The 19,566-nt window shown below is 41.1% G+C and overlaps 1 protein-coding gene across 2 annotated transcripts in view; it reads right to left on the reverse strand.

Annotated features, from left to right (window-relative positions):
* Positions 1-19,566, reverse strand: part of CDH4 (cadherin 4) — a 417,925-nt gene that overhangs the window by 325,705 nt on the left and 72,654 nt on the right. Inside the window, exon 1 of one of the 2 annotated variants that reach the window (XM_064391992.1) lies at positions 11,515-11,578. The exons of the other annotated variant lie outside the window; for it this stretch is intronic. Coding sequence (XP_064248062.1) covers positions 11,515-11,563 — 49 coding nt within the window. The 5' untranslated portion in view covers positions 11,564-11,578. Of the gene's footprint in view, positions 1-11,514; positions 11,579-19,566 lie in introns of those variants that run through there. 2 annotated transcript variants of the gene reach the window in all.

Consider the following 19,566-nt stretch of genomic DNA (forward strand, 5'->3'; position numbering starts at 1 on the left):
ATAGAAAAAAAAGTTATCTTCCACTTACAGCATGCCCATGAGCCATGGGAATATGTCCAGGCTCACATGAGATGTGAGCCAACCATTCCTAGAAGGAGGCAAATACTTTGGTACCCTGTTTCCACACTCCCAAAGAGGCATAGTCCCATAGTTTAAAGATATTTTCTCTCTTAATCAGCAGATCTTCAAGGGGCCAAGCAGCAGAGAGGCAGGGAAAAAAAATCACTTCTCAGAAAGGTTGCAAAAATACTATTACTATTTTTGAGAAAACTTCACCTATTTGGCATTATTTGACCAGATGCAACGGCAGAAAGGTGGGGGGTTTAAACAAAGCAAAGCTGGTTTGGGTATAAGAGCATGTTTCCAATACTAAAAAACCACTGACTTCTTGAGTTTGCTTTCTGAGCTTGATTCTCAGCTGGTATAAATTGATAATGCTGCTCTGATGTGGTTCTTTTTATGTCTGCTCTGCTCTCTGCAGTGTTTGTGGGGTTTGCTGCGTGAACAGCAAGCACCCAAGTGACGATGGGAGATAAGCAGAGTAATTAAAACACATGTTTAGAGTTATGAACTCTGGAAAGAATAGCATGCAGATCTCCAGTTATCAAAATACAGCTTCTAATTAATAAATAATTAAAAAGATTATACCATTTGAATGCATTTATTCACAGGCAGTAGTGTTAATTCCTGCACTTTTCCCTGTATGTAGGAATACAAGAGACAGCCAGTAGAAATTATAAACAGGATTAGGTGTAGCAACCTTCCCCATCAGTGCTACATGGGAAAAACACATCCAGCTATCGTGCTGGCTCTTCATTTCCACAAAGCTTCCAGCATCCATCCACCCTGCACAGTTTTCCTGTGGAATGACTCTCCCTGCTCCTCACAGCCAGCAGGAAAGCAAAATTCCAAGCGCTGCCTGGCCAGCACGACCTCACTGGGAGAGGAGGCGAGGCACAGGAGCTGAACACACCTGCCCAGCGTGTTCCCTGCCAGCCAGAGCCCAGAGCAGCTCCCCAGCTCCAGCTCCTACCGAGCAATGCAGCACACAAATCACCAGGTGGCCCCATTATGTAGCAGTCATTACCACAGACATCCCAGCCCTGCACAAGCCCCTGCTTTCATGTAGTGCAATGCTGTGTGATTATTTGAATAAAAATGTTTCCCATGGAGACAGCTCCCCGTGGCTTACACCTTGTTTGGGACAAAGGCAGCGATCTGGAGATGCTGTTAACCTCTGGAAAGATGTGAGAAAGGCTCAGCTGAGGACAGAAAAGTGAACAGTGGCAATGACTAATTGTTTAGTGCGGGAGATCCATCGCTATTACCAGCATATAAAATCTGCCTTTAGGAAATTCATTTAGGGCTTTTTCCCCCTTCAGAGCCTGAAGTGGGATAACCAAGATGGGAATTGACACAGCACACAATTTGAAGAAGGGCATCCTACATGAAAACAAAAGAATTTATCATACAATACCCACCCAGTCATTTTACTGGCAATTGAAGCAATTTGTTTCATGTTTTCGGTACTCAGATTTTCGCTCAATACATGTGCATATAAACAATTCTCACTGTGTATTACAGGCTTAACTACTCTAAGCTTGGAGCTTCTACAAAATTATAGATGCACATAAAAAAAAAGTTCCTATTCTTCCACCCCAATTAAAAAGGAACATATTTTCAAGTGCATTATCTCTCCCCTGTGAACCCAGTCACTAAAATGTGCAGCAAAAGCAGTTGGATTTACAGCCTTGGACTATTTGGGGACAAGCAGGGACGCACAAATGCAAGCATCAAATGACTTCAAAACTGGCATCAGCACTTCTTGTTACACTGTTAATTCACCTGCGTGGGTTAATGGGAGCAGTCAGTGCACAAAGCTGAACATGTGTGCAAACCTTGACTTGGTCAACAGTGTCAAAAGTAGCTGCCACAGTTAATGCCAAGAAATCTTGAAAGGAGAGGATTATGCACAGCCAAGTACTTCTTCCTTCAGGCTGTAAAACAGCAAGAAAAGAAAAACCCATCCCTGGGTATTTCCAGGAGTGCTCCATCCAAGACACTTGGCACACACGGCTGAGGTGAGCCCATGTCCCCAAGATCAGGAGGCACTGATGGAACACAGGGACCACTCCAACTAAAAAGAAAAATTCCAAGGGCCAGAGATTAAACTCTATTTGCCTTAGGTCAGATAATCTCCTGTGGTCCCCAGTGACCATTTGTGTACACCACAAAGTCTCTGCACAACTCAGCAAAACCAGCAGCCAGAGGAGACATCAGTGCTGGAATTCCAGAGGGATTTCAATGCACAAGTGAGATGTTTTAGTCAGATTAAGGAAGCTTCTTCCTCATCACATCTGCCCTTGTGAACCTGAAGTATGACACAGGCAGCCAGGAATTGCACCAACGTGTAACAAGAAAATAGCAAAACATGAATTTATCGTTCCACCCTCTCTGATGTCAAAGGGTCCTTATCAGAGCAAAACACGAGATGTATTTCAATGAAAGGTCAGGTCTCTAAGTGAATTTCTTGGATTACCTCTCAAGACAATCTCACCCTATGTGTAAGATATAAATCACTAATATCTGTCCTGTTGCAGTGACATTTTAATTGCATTGCATATTTTAATATACTCAACTTGGGGTTTAGCTAAGCTGACTGTATTTCTTGATTTCTTTGTGGTATTTAGCCATTTTTTATAAACTGACATGGCTATTTCTCAAAGTTTCATTTCCATATCTTCATTTCCTTGCTTAATACAGACTCAGAATTTGATGAACATTTGCAGATATACAGACATTTCCACATACAGAAGACAGAACCTTAACATCCTATGCAGATATCAGTGTGCCAACTCAAGCAACATTCCAGCAGCAAAACAAAACCAAAACACAAGTCAGAAGAAAATGATATTAAAATTCCTACCAGCACTGCCCAAAGATTCAACACTTGCAAGTTTATTGATACTAGACAATTCAGAACATGCATTATGACAGAAATCATCCCTTTTTATGCAAGTGTTTCCATCAGAAAAAAAAAAAAAGAATGCATCTGTATGCAAGAAGTAGATGTCAATTCTAATACACATGCTTTGTAAGAATATAAAATGGAAATGCACTCTGCTTGCTCTGCCCTGCAACACCTGTTAATGCTCCCATCTCAGCAGTTATGAAAATCAAACCCAGGGAAATAACCAATGATTTCCAAACCTTCACTTGAATAGAAAATAGGGTTTCTTTACCATTATTACACTGTAGTTTCTTTGATTTTTTTTTTTGCTTGAACAACACAAAAAGAATAATGATGCAACCAATGAAGAGCCCTTGTAATATCTGACTTCTGCACCTCACATTCCTGTTGGCAGAAGATGCTCAAAGCCACACATTATCCCTCTAAGAGCACAATTCTTTAAATCTTTTGTATTTTTATGAAAAGAAATCAGAATCTACTTGAAGTCATGATGATGACAAGCACCAATACCCACACAAATTAAGTCACTCCCTTGCTGTCCATGCTGAGTAAGGGCTGGAGTTCCCAGCAGGGATTTGCTCACGGTCTCTGTCAGCCACCTGTGCCTCACACTCTTACTCCAGACATTCAGCAAAATGTTTCATACTCCAAATGTGGGTTTTTTTTTTTTTCTGGCTCACTTTGACTTTACACCCACAAGCCACCCAATGTTCACATCTTGACGTGTGTTTATACTTTGCTCTCTCTGTCATCCCATCTCAGTCCACATGAATTTGTGTTCACGCTCTCCCGTATTTGTTTGCATAAGTTCAAAAGATGATGGTCTCACCTGTGCTGCTGCTTGGAGACCCCGATGGGCTCTGCTGTGGATAAAAAAATCAGTCTGAACTGGGACCTTCCCAGTCCCAAAATCCTTCCCTATCAACACAAGCTCCCATCTTGACCACATGAGCTGACTCACAGGCATTGCAAGGTTGGGTGCTCCATCTGGATGAAGAACTGGGGTTATTTTTAGGATTACAAGCATGACTCCTCTTGCACACAGCCCTGGAAGAGTCCTTACTGAGCACCTCATGCTCAAAGCAGAATTCCTTAGAAATCTCACCTACAGAGGAGCAAGGCGGAGTGCTGTGCATAAAAACAGACCAAAAAATAGCTCTGGAATTCAGGTTTAACAAATACAACACACACTGACTGGTCTGGGAAAAGAAAGCCTAGGCCAAGCAATTGCAAAAAAAATGCTGTGGGACAGAACAGTTGCTACATCAGGAGCTGCTCATGTTCTCCAACTCAGGAAAAGAAGCAGAAAATGGTCCCTGTCGTAGTCCTGGACAGTGAGGCTAAAGTGAGAGCTTGTGATATAGGATATTAAAAGCTTTAATTATTTCCTTTTCCTGCAGTCTGACAGTATCTCCCTGTAGCCACCAGGCATGACCTTTGTTAAAGCCACACTTCCCTCCTGTCAGCACACACCTGCTCCATGCCACAGCTTCCCGAGGAGATCCAGGGCTGGGGACATTCCCATTCCCTCCTGGAGAATGTGAGGCACAAACACTGCTCTGCAATGAAGCAATCCATCAGCACACAGCCCCCACCACAGCTCTGCCAGGCCTCTTAATAAGCTGTTAGTGACAACCACTCCATGTGTCACATCCATAGCGAAAAGCAAATTACCAGGGATCAGAAGGTTTCTGTTTGAGCTTGGTGATTCCCAGGAAAAACCATCATCTCCTCTCCCCTGCACTTAACTTTAAGTAAACTGAAAGGAGTCTGAAGGTTTGTGTTTCCTCACGATTTTATCATATGAATTATGGAGCAGGAAAGTTGTTTCAGATACTGCAATGTTCGTATATAAAACCATTCCCATACAACAATATTTTCCTCCTATGACTTGTTTGTTGTTTGGCTTATTATTTTCATTTTCATTTTGTAGCTCATTCTCAGGACATGCATATTCTTTTTGAATAACAACTTCAAAAATGAAAGTCTGCTATTCGCAGCAGCAATCACAGCACATTCCATTAAAATGGAGCTTTTAACAATAACTCTGATTAAATCAATTTGGTTTGCCCTTTTTAAAATACTCCGGAACTCTCAGAAAACATATTGCATTCATTTATTTCCAAACCAACACAGCAAATACAAATGAAAATAAAATGACATTTTATATTTCAGGAGATTAGACATGAAAAAAGTACATGTAATTAACTGTACCTGGCTGGACAGTAAATGGCAGCCTGCCTTTGCACATAGAACTCTTGATTTTCTATTTTGTGTAATGTCTCATAAGAAGTAACAAAATATTCACGAAAAATCAACATTCCTGATGCACCAGACCCCAGGATTACCTACTGAAATATCTCCTAGGGAAACAATTTTAAAAGCATCTACTTAATCTACCCAGAAAAAGGCAAGATATTTTGAATCATGGCTAACTGTATCAACAGGCAGGTTTTTAAGTTTTAGAAGTCAAGTCTGCAGCTCAGAAGCCAGAATTAAACAGATGTTAAGCCAAAAAAACACTACCTATTTTTTTTTTTCTGAAAAATCCATTAAACATAGTAATACAGGAGAGTAGCAAAGAAGTAATAAACTTATCTGTGACAGAACTGATTCACAAAGGAGGAACAACTAACACATGACCAGCTACTCTGAGTAGTGCTCCTCAACCTGACAGCAATGACATCTCCATAACACAGCCAAAAAAAATCCTGTCACCTCAGCTGCCATGAGACAACACGGCAAATCTTTGCTATAAATCAGATGAATTTGAGTCCTCAGATATTTTTATTTTAATAACTTCACCAGCAGTATCTCCTTTTGAAATTAACACATCTGCCTTAGTGGTTTTTAGTTTTCCTTGTAAAACAATGACAGCTAATAGGAAAGCACTGTCATGTATCCTGACTAAAGGTAATGTATATGTGACAGCTGCGTGATCATCAGTAGGAAAGTATTTCCACCAGACAAAAGGAATAATTAAAACAAGCCTGCAGTCCTGGCTTTGGATTTAAATGTTTTAATTTGAAAGAACAATGGCTCCTGAAGCTCCTTCCCAACCAGCTGACAGCCTGTCATCCCTTAACCAGCCCTAAGTAACAGTTGTGCAAGTCTGAGCACCAAACAGCAGATTATGCCTGATGATCCTTACAACAGCACCACTGCTTCCAGGAGAGCACTGGAGATGAACCCAGCTTTGCAACCTTTGGAAGCATTTATTCCACTAACAAAGCATGCTTGGAAATGAAGCTAGTGAGAGAAAAACAGTGAGCCTGGATTTAGTTTGGGTCTCGTTTTGCATGCAGTTATTTGTGGCACTGCACAGCAGATCCCTGAGCACCCTGTGTGTGTGAGAGGACTCACACAGATTGCTCCACTGCTGATGGGCTCCATTTTCCACCGAACAACCATCCCAGAGCTCACACTCCAAGGCAGTGGGGATGGCACAGGGATGTACCTGCATTCATCTGACTCAGGTGACATTAATGGTGAAAGATTTGCAGCTACTGCCCGACAAGTGTTTGCCACTGAAACACAAGGCTCCACTCAAACAGCATCCAAAGCTTCTGAAAGCTTGGGCTTTCCATAAAAGCTGACTTCTCCTTCATACAGAAGATTCTGCATGAAAACAATTTGATTTATCTAGGTGCACAAATATTTCCAAGAGAAGAATTTGCTTTTTCCCAGGACAAGGTGGAAATGAACTGCTTTGATACTGAACTGTTTACAAGACGTTGCAGAATTCCTCTCCTATCAACTCTCCTCCCTCTGAAGAGGAGCATCCTCCCACTGATGCTGGAGGCTCCAGAGCCACACAGGCAGGGGCATGCTTCAGATTAAGGGATTCTGCATTTCCCCTCTCTTTTAAGACAAACACAGAATGAAATAAAGTAAAAATGGGAACTATCTGAATGAAAGGAGAAACTCCACCTCCCCAACAAAAAATACAAACGTGTGCATGTCCAAAATGTTTTCCACCAACTGCAATGCAGACATCAACAGCACAGCATCAGCCCCCAAGACCCCACTGCCCCTTGAGCCAGATTGAACAAATAACAGGGAAGATATAGAAATTGATTATATTTCAGTGATGTTAGTGTCCAGGAAGAGCTGCAACTCTGAAAAGTCTTGGATCCTGCTTTTCTACTTGCATCCTTTTATGAGAGAGCAAAAGGAAACAGAACAACACAGGTTTTTAATACAGCAGATGTTTCTGAGGGAAAGGTCAGTGATTCAAACAAAGACTGAACCTTGTCATTCAGCAAGGCAATGTGTCACCTGGCTGAAACAAAATAAAACATCCTACCACTGCTGAACTGTCTTTAACCACACAGATAAAAGGGATTCTTTCTAATTTTAGAATATATGACCCCTAAAAGAAAACACTGCTGCACATATTTCCTTTAAATAAACACTTTGATTTGACAGACTTACTGGTGGCTAAAAATCATCACAGGAAAATAAACAGAGGAAATAACCAATCAAAGTATTTTGCAGTGATTTGGGACTTTGGCTTCATTTAGATATTTTAATATTTTTAGTGCCTGAATTATTTATTTCTTCTCTCCTTCAGGGCACACACATTGTGCTTCAAAACCAGTAAGAACAGTAGTAGCTTTTCTTGTTTCCTACTCAACTGAACAAGAACCAGAGTCAGACCTTGGCTAGCCTGGGGGACAGGACCAAAGCAGCAGACAGAGCTGGGAGAGGAGATGCATCCAAAAACAGGAGCACGCTCCCTGGGTTCTTTTTATTTTTTGAGGGTTTTTATTGGCATCCTCAAGGTTTCTTTCTAAAGATCTGGGCCATCCTGCAGGATTCTGGAAGGAGCCTCAGGCACTGCCATGTGTGAGCACTGAGCACTTGCTGTGCTCCCCAAGAACAAAAAATCCCTTCAGCTCCTCAGAGCCCAGCCCAGAGCTCCCACTCCCTTCACTGGGTCAGGACTTCACCCTGAAGAGCTCTGCAGAAGCCAATTCCTGTTTTCCACAGATCAGCTCTCAGGGCAGTGTTTGCTGTGGTGCTGCAGAGGGGAGCTGGCTCCAATAAACATTCCCCACACGTCAGTGAAACACACATACCCAGATCTGCAATAAATTTGCACTGAAGGTGATAAACCATAATCACAAGCCAGCATCAATGGAAAGCCAAGTTTCTCTTACTCCAAGCAAGCCACTCTGCAACTTTTCAAGGGTTCAATAAAATATAAAGCTCTTCCAAAGAGTTCTCTACACATGTAATGTTTTCCTTTTGCTGTAAAATGCATCTTATTGATTTATAATGCACTTTCAAGGAGAACAAAACCTAGTCTATAAAACAAAAATTTAGGAGAAAGCATAAGTGTCGTAAAGGAAACTCCATACCATTACTGACAGGGATACATATTCTCATACCTTCTGATGGACAGATTGTGTTCTACAGTTTTTTACTTCATATAAATAGGAAATAAAGGACAAAAATGCAACTGTAAATGTAAAGATAATCAGTACTTCTGCAGCTAATAATCTAAACAAAGCTTGCTATTTAATAAGCTGAAAGCTGCTAAAGTGCATTTATTAAAAGTGTTACAGAATAGGATGTGAACCTTAAATTTACATTTGAAGAAACCAAGTTGTTTGCTTGAAACTGAAATTTTTAAATAATTTATCACATTTTCACAGGACTGTAATCAAGATTTGAGCAGCTCCAGAACAGCATTGCTGTTGTTTTCCTTCTCTTAACATCAACTTCTATTTCACTAAATTTTTGTTTACAAAGTGTTTTATCGAGCTAAAGTGCAAGGAGTTTCTCACAGATGGATATGAGGAAAACATTTTTGATTCTTGTTATTCCATCAAAGCCATGTTTATGTTTGTGCAAAGGAACAAAATTCATCTCTACCTTGGGAAGAGATGTGTTGATGTTATTCAAGCCTACACTGTAACTGCATTTGTTCTCATGATAACAGAAAATAAATCTGTTACTGTGTTTAGCACATCAGTACACCAGAAAGGGCTCTTATTGTAAAACAACCCAGAGCAATGCCAAGGAGAGCCTGAAGATAAAACAGCTCTGCTATTCATTTCCTAAGGAAAGTTTAAGTTTACAACTGTGGTGTAAAGGACACACAAAACAATCACAAGTGAGCAACAGCCATGCTTTATGGCTCAAAGACATGAAACATCACCCATTAAGTCCTGCCCTCTTAAATACAAGGTGTAAGTCTCATATTGAAGACTTTTTGGAGGAATTTTTAGCTGGTATATTCCAAGGTGACAAAGGTATAATCCTGAACCCGTAGAGATCTTGGTATATGCAGCCCTGACTGAGAGTGCTGTTAATTACTCTTCATTTATGTTACAGACCCCAGAAGATGCACGAGAACTGTGGAAAAGCTGCAACTCCAGTTACTCCTGCCACCCCCAGAGGCTGCACAGCCTCTGCTGCTGGTGGCAATCCACACAGCTACAGGAATTCCTTGGTTTGAACAAGTTACAAACCAGGGGTGCCTCAGTCCAGCAGCCCTGCCAGGTGGGCCAGATTGAGAATGCAAGGAACAGCAAAACTTGCACTTGTGGGAGCAATAGCTTTGCTAAATAAATGTAATCACAGAACACTGCCAAAATTGGAAACCTTGGAGCCTGCAAGGTACAGGGAAAGTTGGTTCATCTTCATCCTCTAACAGGAGAGAGAAATTAATGGAATGCCCCACTGGAAGTAAGATCTCTCTACCAAATGAATTCCACTCAATGCTTTTGGAGATGGCTGTTTTGCCTTTTTTTTTATTTTATCTGAAACATACATTTGCACAGTAAATTCCTCACAAACAGCATAAATTTCATAGTTGATAACATCTGTAATTAGACTTTGAAATTCACACTGCTATTAGCTGTCCTACATGGCAAAAGTTTTGCCTGAAAACACCATTTAAGCTGTTTTCATTTTTTCCAACTATCAAATTTGAAAGCCTATTAGATGAGAGGAATTTTCCTTGAAGAATAAAACTAAATTGAGTTTATTTGAAAGATCAAACTGTAGGGAAAAGATTGAAATAAATGTTTGGTTGCAACAAATGACCTGCTCTATAAATCAAGCTCAAACAAGATATAAACAAAGGACATGGACCAAAAAAAAAAAGCAGATATCAATTCCTCAGATTCGACCTAAGAAAATGAAAACCATAGGAAGGAAACTGCATGATTAAGAGCAGAGTGGCCGCAAGAGAGCTGAGAAAGCATCAGGTAAAATACAGGTTCCCTTAGTCAAAATTCATATCACAGAGCACTGTAAGTGTGGGATATCCCCAGTGCACAACACCAGAGCCCCATTATTGCTGTATTTACCATGGAGCAGTTTAAATCTGAGCTGAAGACATGCCAAGAGAATGGGTGCACCTTTAAGTGTGTTCTCCAAGGGCTGCATAAACTGCATCACTCCCCAACACCAGCTGAAATTTGAACCCTCCCTCCAAAGCCATTGCAATGCTGGTGCTTTGGGATGCAGGGCTATTTCAGTTTTCATCCGTGACTTTGTGCCAGCCACAAGTTTTGTAACTTCTCTAGCACGGTTTCCTGTATACCTCTCACTTCTAATGGCCCCTTTTGCCTTCTGGCCAGGCTCTTCCATAGATCCTGATATTCAGTTAACATTCTGCTTGCTGAGTAAACTTCCCAGGATTTTTACACCCCATTGCATTGTGCTTTTAGGTAGAAGAGAAATAAACACAGACCCTAAATCCTAGTTGCAAATCTTTGGTTTAAAACCCAAATGAACTTTCACTGCCAGTTTCTCTGCACTCAAGTAACTTGTTGATACAGAGACACTGCATTAACAGCACTATCTACTTTAGTGTGTAAGGGTGGACAAGGTGTGCTGGTCCAGGAGTTGATTCCAACAGCCTCACACACAACAATACAAGCAATAAATTATTCACAGAGTTATTTTTCCATGTAGTGAAGTGCTTAGCAGAAGTAGTACTTCTATCTGAATAATTAAAAAACCCTTTTTCCTCTCCACCCTGCAAGGCTGGATCGCAAGCCCTTAGCCTGGACCCCCATTTCTCCTCCATATGGTATGTGCAATTTCCATTTCGTTTTCAAGTGCTAACAGTGGTCCATAACTTCAAGTACTGCTATTCAGAGTCAGTGCCTTTTCCTTGATTAATTACTATGGAGAGATGATACCTCTGGGAATCAAATACATCGTGTGCTTAAGTCCAGAATAGACAGTTCTTGTCAATAACACATCCAAGCAGCTTAAAACTTCAATAGCCTGGTTTCTTATATACTGTAAGTGGTGCTGAATATTCAGTTTTATTTCTGTTTCCCTGCCAGTAGGAAATAAAGAACACACTTTTAGCTAAATGAGAACTGAAGTGCATTGGAAGAGTGCTATAAATTATATGCAGGCCACCAAATAAAATTCAATTTTCAGGTAATGTGAAGGTGTAATGCGTCTGGAGAAGCTGTTTTGCATATCACACACGACAGCAGGCAATAAGGAGCAGGGAATGACTAAAACCTGATCTGTCACATGCAACTCTTTGATTGTTCCCTCTACTTTACCTGCTCTAATCGCGCTGTTGCAGTGTTGATTCAGAACACGGCGGCCCATGAAAAATGTCACCGTTCTGTCGATGTTGCGGATCCGCTGGCAATTTCAGCAAGCACTGGATGCACATAAAGGGTGATAAGGCACTATATCCTGCCATGCTCAGCAGGTTTTCCATTTCCTCCTGCAATTACACATCAAACTGTTTTAGCTTCACAAGCTTCGGCACTATAAATGGCCTCAAGGCAGAAGTCTGCTCCGCACACTGATGAGTCTATCTTCAAAGCAGAGTGCAAACTCAGGTTTTGGGGAGAGATGATTTTTTTTTTTTAAATACCCTTTTTTCCAGAGCTTTTAAGAGTTTACTTAGAGATTATACCTACCATTATCTCCATGTACTCCAATTAACAGGCAGTTTTATATCAGCATTAACTGGAGCTGCTCTAAGAGGAGGTGAAAGCCATGCATACACAAGAGCAAGCCACCATCTGCACAAGAACCCTGTTCACAGCATTACATCTCTACATAATGGGATTTTTCTTTAGCTCCACCTTCTCTTTTTTCCTACAAGGCTACCTGGAATTCCAGACCGACAATAGCAGAGGAATCTGGTTTTCAAACACTCAAAACTCTCTCACACTCCAGCAATACTGCCAAAACCATTTTGTTTCTCCTGTTGCTCCATCTAAAGCAATTCCTACCTTCTGGTATAGATATCTCACACTGATGTAGGAAGGAAACAAAGCAATATTAAAATTACTGCCCTCAACCATTCTGGCATTGTGATCTGCTCAAAATCAGATATTAACCACATAAAAGCAGGGATGAGCCAAACAACTCTGGTGGCCTCTGTGGACTCAGGCAGAGGACAAATCCCACCCAGAAACCACAGCTCTCACCTGGCTCACACTCCTCCTGCCAGCCATGAGAAGTGGGATACTGCAGAAGTCATAATCCCCAGCAACTCATTCCTGGCCATGACCTCCACACTCCTCAGAGCCCCCAGGAGGAGCTGCTCCAACACCTGCATCTCCTGCCAAGCATGTGGGTCACACACCCAGGGTCTCAACAGAGATGAAAAACACACAAAACTCCTCCAGGTGTTGCCAGCTGCAGGACATGCTGCTGGCTTCTCCCACAGCCTCTCCCTGAGATACCATTAATGCAATATTGGGAGAGAAGAAACCACCACTGCCACAGAACAGAGCTCTCCCTCCCTCCCTGTCCCCCCTGACAGTCACACAGCAAGACCTGAGCCACCCCAATTACACCCTTTGTCCACTGACAGCAACAACGAGACAGGTCCTGGGACTGGCCTGACATAACAGGTGGTTTGTGTGCCCTCCACCTCTGCGAGACAGCACCACAAAAGGACTGTCAGAGAAAACCTGCAGCAGCAGCTTTAGCCACTGAAAATGAATGGGAGCAAACAGCTCCGTGCACACCACAGCTGAGAGCCTGTTCCTGTGCCTCTCCAACGACCCCAGCCATGAAGAACATGGACCTTTTATAATATGCTTCAGCGTGTATTGTCATTTACTGCCAAGCTTTGAAAAGCTTAGCTGTCACTGCTGCCTAAAATGGGCTTAAGATTCTTTAAAAAAAGAAAGACAAAATATTCTTAACTAATTATGTTTAACATACACCTGATTTTGTCCTTAAATCAATTATCAAAGCATATGGAGGTACGTCAGCTCTCCCAACCAGGACTGCAGTGTATCCACTAAAACAGGCTCCAGCCTCCTGAACAGCAAAGACCTTTCAGGAGGGAGTCAGCACCTTCAGGCAAGCACATCCAAAGCAGCAAAATCTTTATTTAGATGATCCAACTTGTGACTCCAAGCCATCCCAATTTATGCACAGAGAGCACACACAGGACTTCAGAAACATCAGCACCACCAACCAAACCAATTCCAGCCCCAGGACACAGACAGAAAACAGCAAGGAAGGCAGAAGAGGGTGTTCAACTCCTTAATAAAACTTAATAAAGCTTTGAATATTTGTGTGTTGGTAAGTAAAACACAAGAGCAGCAAACCAAGTCAGTAATGGGCCTAAATGGGAGCAGAACTGCTGGCAGAGCAGGAAATTCAAGTCAACAAAGGGAAGATTTATTTCCCTGTTTGATGGTGATCTATGCCTTGGCAAGAGCAGCATCTGCCCTAAACATTTATCATCACTGCTACCTGCATCTTTGACTCCACCTTTGCAATCCCATGACAAGATACTGCCTCTACTCACTGCAAATTCAGACATGCCTGGCATTGCTTGCTACACTGACTTAACCACCTGCTGTTTGTAATAAAATGAGTATTTCCTTATTTCTTGGCATCTTCTCGTAGGTGGCACTGCTAAAACACTTGCTGTAATTCTCAAGTGCTGCTACAGATTGAAAACTCATCCAGAATAGGAAAAACCTCTCCAAATTTCCAAAAATAAGCAACTACTAAAATGTGGCTGGGCAGGTTCTTTTGGTAATATTTTTTGTTGTTGTCGTTTTTTAAGTCCAAAGTTGTTTGCTGGTTCTTCCATTCAGAATTACAAAGAAGAGAATTATAAAAATTGACGAATTTTTGTGACAAGGTGCAGATGGAAGACACCAACATGAAATAAAGACCATGCTGCTACCAGTAAAGGACTATGTCCAACAAATGTCCCCTGCATTAACAGCTGCTTCTGCATAAAATCCATTTGCGAAGAAACAAATCAGGACTCACTGCTTAAATACTTGTTTAAAAAAGCCTCATGAAATGTTGTTTAATATGTCTTCTTTAACCAGTGCCAAAAGCAATCCCAAACCAAGGAAAATCACACCCCCTGAATGTGTTGAATGTGAAGTGGGTCCAACCTTGTTAAGGAGCCCTCAGTGCTGTTTACAACACTTCCCATTCTTCAAAGGGAAGCTCCAGTGATTAAAGAGAAAAATTAAGCCCTGGAAGTCTCCTCATGAACAGGAGTCCAAACAAGCCGTGGTTAGAATTTAAGTGGCTTCTACTAAATTTACATTATATCATCTGTGAATAATCATGCCCCACCACAGTTAATAGTGTGGTTGCTGCTCTAAGTTCTTTTTAGTTGTGGATGCTGGTTGAGTTGGTATCAATCAACATAAAGCACAAGAGCATTCTTCCATCTCCAGCTTCTCAGAAAAGCTGTATTTTAAAGAGTCCTTAATGGACTATTAAATACAGAGGAAAACTTACCCACGATCACTCACTTAACCAAGGCACGATGAGCACTTCCAAGCAAATCACTCCCCACATTCACATCAGTAAGTCATTTCAGGGAGTAGCTTTGCTCACGTTACCCTAATGTGAGCTTTCCATGATCCATCTGCAGGGTATCTGCCTGAACAATTATGTCAAGGATATGGAAACAAAGCTGGCAGGAGGAGGAGAGGAACAGACAGCACCACACCCTCTGAATGGGATGTAGGGGTACAGAGATGGCACCTACATGAAGCTAGAGAGACCACTTACTAAATGTTCTGCAAAATAAAATTATGATTCTCAGATATAATAATTTGAAATTCAAGTATGCTTACAGAATAGTTCAGCTCCTTCAAAGCATAAAGTGCAAGAGATGACGTTCGAGTAATTTCTATTACCTTGACACTGTTGACAAATGCACCATTGAACGATTTTATCACTGTACAAACTCATCATAACCATCAGCACACCACTACTGGTAACGAAAAGCACTTTATGAAGTGCCCTGTGTGAAATCTAGAATTTGATATGGCTCCTACCTGACAGCTATCCTGTATTAAACTCACCTTTTAACTACGGTTAAAGCCAAGTGAGTACCCGAGCAGCCTTGGAGACCTGTGCTGAGAATAGCTGAGCAGATGGAGTCCAGAGCAGCTAAATAACACCAATATTAAGAGCATCTAAGTTCACACAGAATATTTCCTGCAAGTACAGTGTGTTAGCTTCAGATGCTACATCAACCATTTATATGAATCCCGACAGGCAGTGAAGATTCACATGCAGTGACACCTGAAAACAAAAATTAATGCAGGTGGTTTTCCTGCCTGAACATATGTTCTGCAGAAGATACACAGCTCTTAATCCTGCTAAGTGCAGTACACAGTAATGCTAGGAAATTATGAGTGCACAGACATCTTTATGTTTTGCCTACTTGGCAATCTATGTTTTCTGTACACAGATTTATTTGTAAGTGATCCATATGCATACCATTCCCAGAGTTTGTGTAAAGCCATACTTCAACAGCAAACAAAATAAAATCACTGCGGGTACAGTGAAGGGCAAAAAAAAGGAAGGTTGGCACACGGTGTAACTCAAAGAGCTCAAATTGAACCTAAACTGCAGGAAATAACAGAACTGGCTCCAAAATCAGACAGACCGCTGATACTCAAAAAGGAAAGGCTTTTGTATTTGTGGGTTTTATTTTTCGGTTTTGTTGTTGTTGTTTTGTTTTGGTTTTTTTTTTTTTTTTAATTCTCATTACTTGTTTGTTTCTTAAAAAAACCCTTTAGGTAATTTTTGCTGTTGAGAAATCATGCCAATGATTTGGGCAAAGTTTGGACAGCTCCACACCTGGCACTTCTGGGTACCTCCAGCTGCTCAGCTCATGATTCTCCCTTTCAGGACTCAATCACCCCTGTGTGAAACACGTTCTTCATCTCTAAGAACATCTAATCCACCTAAATGTTATAAATGATAAAACAAGGAATCAAAATGCAGGTACTGCTGGATGAGTCAGGCAGTGGATCCAATTTGCATGATGCAAGCAAACAAAACTTCTGCAAACTGGAGCCTGGAGAAACGACGGCACCTTCACCGTGCGCATTTCCTGCTGTTTAATCAGAACTGTTTTCTTTTATATTTTTTTGTATATGTTTGATGCAATTACTGGAAAACTTTTTAGCTTGTTATGCAGGTTGTCAGAAGAGATGATCTAACAGTGCCTCCTGGCCTTAAAATCTCTGCATCTTTGATATATTTCTCAGGAGCTGGTGAAATATTACCATTACTTTTAAAATGCCTAGGCATACACTTCTCTGGCAATATGCAAGGTATTACTCACATTTCATTTACTTAATGCTCCATCTTCCCAACAATTTGAAATAAACTTCCTGTGGGGGAGGCATGTCAGGGTATGCTCTCTAGTACTTCTCTGAAATTAAATTCTAATTGCAGGGTGTTATCTGCATCAAACCGAGCCTTTTAAACTGTAACATTAAAAAAAAAGGCTAAACAGTCTTGCTGAAATTAATCCACCCAAAGAATGGTTGGTCCTTCTTCTGTCCATCCCATTCTGGCTGTGCCAAGGGAATTTGCTGGAACTGACTGGATGGGCCCAGGAGATGATCAACCTTCTGATCCCACTCTCTCAGCCAGGGCAAACACCACAGCTTCACACAAATGTGCTTTTTTCTGCCCATATACAGCATGGGTGCAGAGACAGATTGGTACTGGCAGTTAAATACAAACTGGTTTACAAGGGAAAAGGGAAAAACCCAAACCAACCCACATACATGTTTTAAAGCTCATCTTAAGCCTCCATTTATTGAAAAAAAGCTGGTTTGTAACACAGGGTCCAGTCCCCTTCTCAGCTCGTAACGCCACCGCTGTAGGAAATTTGCAAGTTAAAATACATTTCCAGCACACCGAAAACATATGCAAAGCCACATTTTTAAGCCATTTCCTCCCCAATTTCCTCTCCGTGCCAGCTCATGGCTGCACTTCTACTATTTCATTGGGCTTATTAATATTGCAGCTGCACAACCAGAATTGCTATAACCAGCCCCAAAATGAAGCTCCATGTGCAGGGGTCAGTTTGTCAAACTCCCCATGAACAGCATCTGTAACAGCTGAATTCCAGCTGAACACTTTCCTGCTGGAAGCAAGTCTCTGCCTTATAAACTGTTGACTTTGTTCCAGAGTTGCCCAGAAAAAGTGCATTTTTAAACCTCGTCTGCATCAACAGGAGCTAGCCATAAGTAGATTAATTTTCTGACTGCAGCATTGGAAACCACAAAAATATTTCCTTCATCTTCACAATTGAGACTTCTCTTGAGGTTAAGCTCCCTTCTGTGATCAACAACTTTACAGTACTAACCATGATTTTTCAAAAAATTCCATACAAACCCAAAACATTCTTCTTTTATGTATCTTATTTTAATGGAACTCGGCTACAAAGATCCATCACTGCAAACATTTAGGTCCATGTCTGAGTTCCATTTCAAACACAGCCAATGGCCAACTGGAGGTTTGTGAGACACTTCCAGGTTGCCCTCAGGATTTATGCCTATAAATCCATTTCTGGCACCTTTCCCACATTTGGCCAGTATTCATATCCCATAAAAATCAGCAGAAACAGGATGACATCAGTGCAAAATTACTCCTGAAAGTCCTGCCCTGTCCCTACCAGAAGGAATCAAATTGCAGAATTCGCCTTTCTTACAATCCCATAATTTTGTACAGAGACAATTTCTCATCTTTTTTAACCAATCTTTTTTCCACTTTGAGTTTAACAATTCAGTAACCTGCTTAATTTTAGCCTCCTTTATCATGACTATATTTTTATTAGAACAGTTCCTGAACAGATTCTTCCCCTTCTACATTTTCAGTCTGGGATCTTTGTTGAATGTTGGTGGTCAAAAAGAAATCACAAAGCCTGAAAAAAATCTTCCCAAGGAAAAAAATGGGAATGAAAAAAAAGCAATAGAAGGAAGCAAGAGATGGAAAGAAGATGGCCCTAAGATGACTTGAGGAAAAAAAAAATAAATTAAAATCTGCTACAGCTGTGGGTGCAAACTGGGTCCAATAGAAAAGGTTCTCCCTTATCAGGAGGAACATCCCCATTCCTGGTTTTTATGCAAAGGCCCAGGCAAAACTTTCTAAGCACAACACTCCCCCCATTACAGCTCCTTCCCCATAAAAGAATCTCTTTCCTAAAAGAGATGATCCAGATTGTGGAAAAAGCTATACATCTTTTCAATAGATCCTTCTCTTTTCATCATAAAAGCGAGCTCTAGCAGCTCTCCCATGGAATTCACTGTGAAATAAAATTTGCAACCTGGCAGCAGTGCCTGACAAGCAATATACAATCCTTCCTGAAAGGCCCAGGAGGATTCTATTGTTTTGAGGCTTAATTTTCAATTTGCATCTTTAAAAAGGTATGATTTCATCCAAATTCATTGGTCTGCTCATTTATATTTATCTGTAAGAGACCACATTTTAGTTCCTTTGAGAAGAAGCACAGTAAAAAAATTTTATGTTCAAAATTATTCTAAGAGCACTACTCATATTTCTTGTTTTATTGCAATCTGCTTGGACAGAGATGTGAGTAATTTATTTTGAAGGGCCTGATTCTGCAGGCACTCTACACTGAGTAATCCCTTTGTGTTTTGCATGTCAGGCAGCAAAAAGAGGAGTTCAAGTGGCAGAAATCTGCACAGTTTCATTACATCAGTAGCTTTAGGCTCATTTACACCAAAAGAAGATAAAGTCCTGTACGTCACCATGAAAAATACAGAGATGTTTTGCCCCACACTAAACAAGTTTCTCCCTAACAATGACAAGCTGAAAAGTAACTGCAACTGGAATCAATTAAAATTCATCGCAAAGCGCCAGTACCTTGCTTCAAACCAAACAAAAAGTTGTGCCTCGCAGCCAACAATATCTTGGGAATGTTCACGCCAGCTCCCTTCAGAAAAGACTCTTGACTCTGCTTCTATAATGAACATCTTAAGAACTGTAAATGCAACATTAACTGGTGGTAAAACCTTCAGGATACACAATGATTTTGAAAGAGAGCAATTAAACGGCGAGTTATTTTGAACCCGTGTCCCCATTTAAACTATTTTCCTTGTAGTCCATCTGCCAGAGAGCCTCTAAGGCAGACAGGAAGATGCAATACCCATCCCAGAAAGCTGCTACTGCACTAACATTTCCAAAGGCCCACAACACTGACTATCATGAGCCTCATTAAGAAAATGCAAGTTGCTTCACTATCCTTAAATATACGAGTTCCATGGGCATCGTGCACAGAAACGAGACTGAGCTACAACAAACACAACCAAGAGCAGCATCACGCCCTC

The sequence above is a fragment of the Passer domesticus genome, chromosome 16, assembly GCF_036417665.1.
Source record: "Passer domesticus isolate bPasDom1 chromosome 16, bPasDom1.hap1, whole genome shotgun sequence".
In the NCBI taxonomy this organism is placed as follows: domain Eukaryota; kingdom Metazoa; phylum Chordata; class Aves; order Passeriformes; family Passeridae; genus Passer; species Passer domesticus.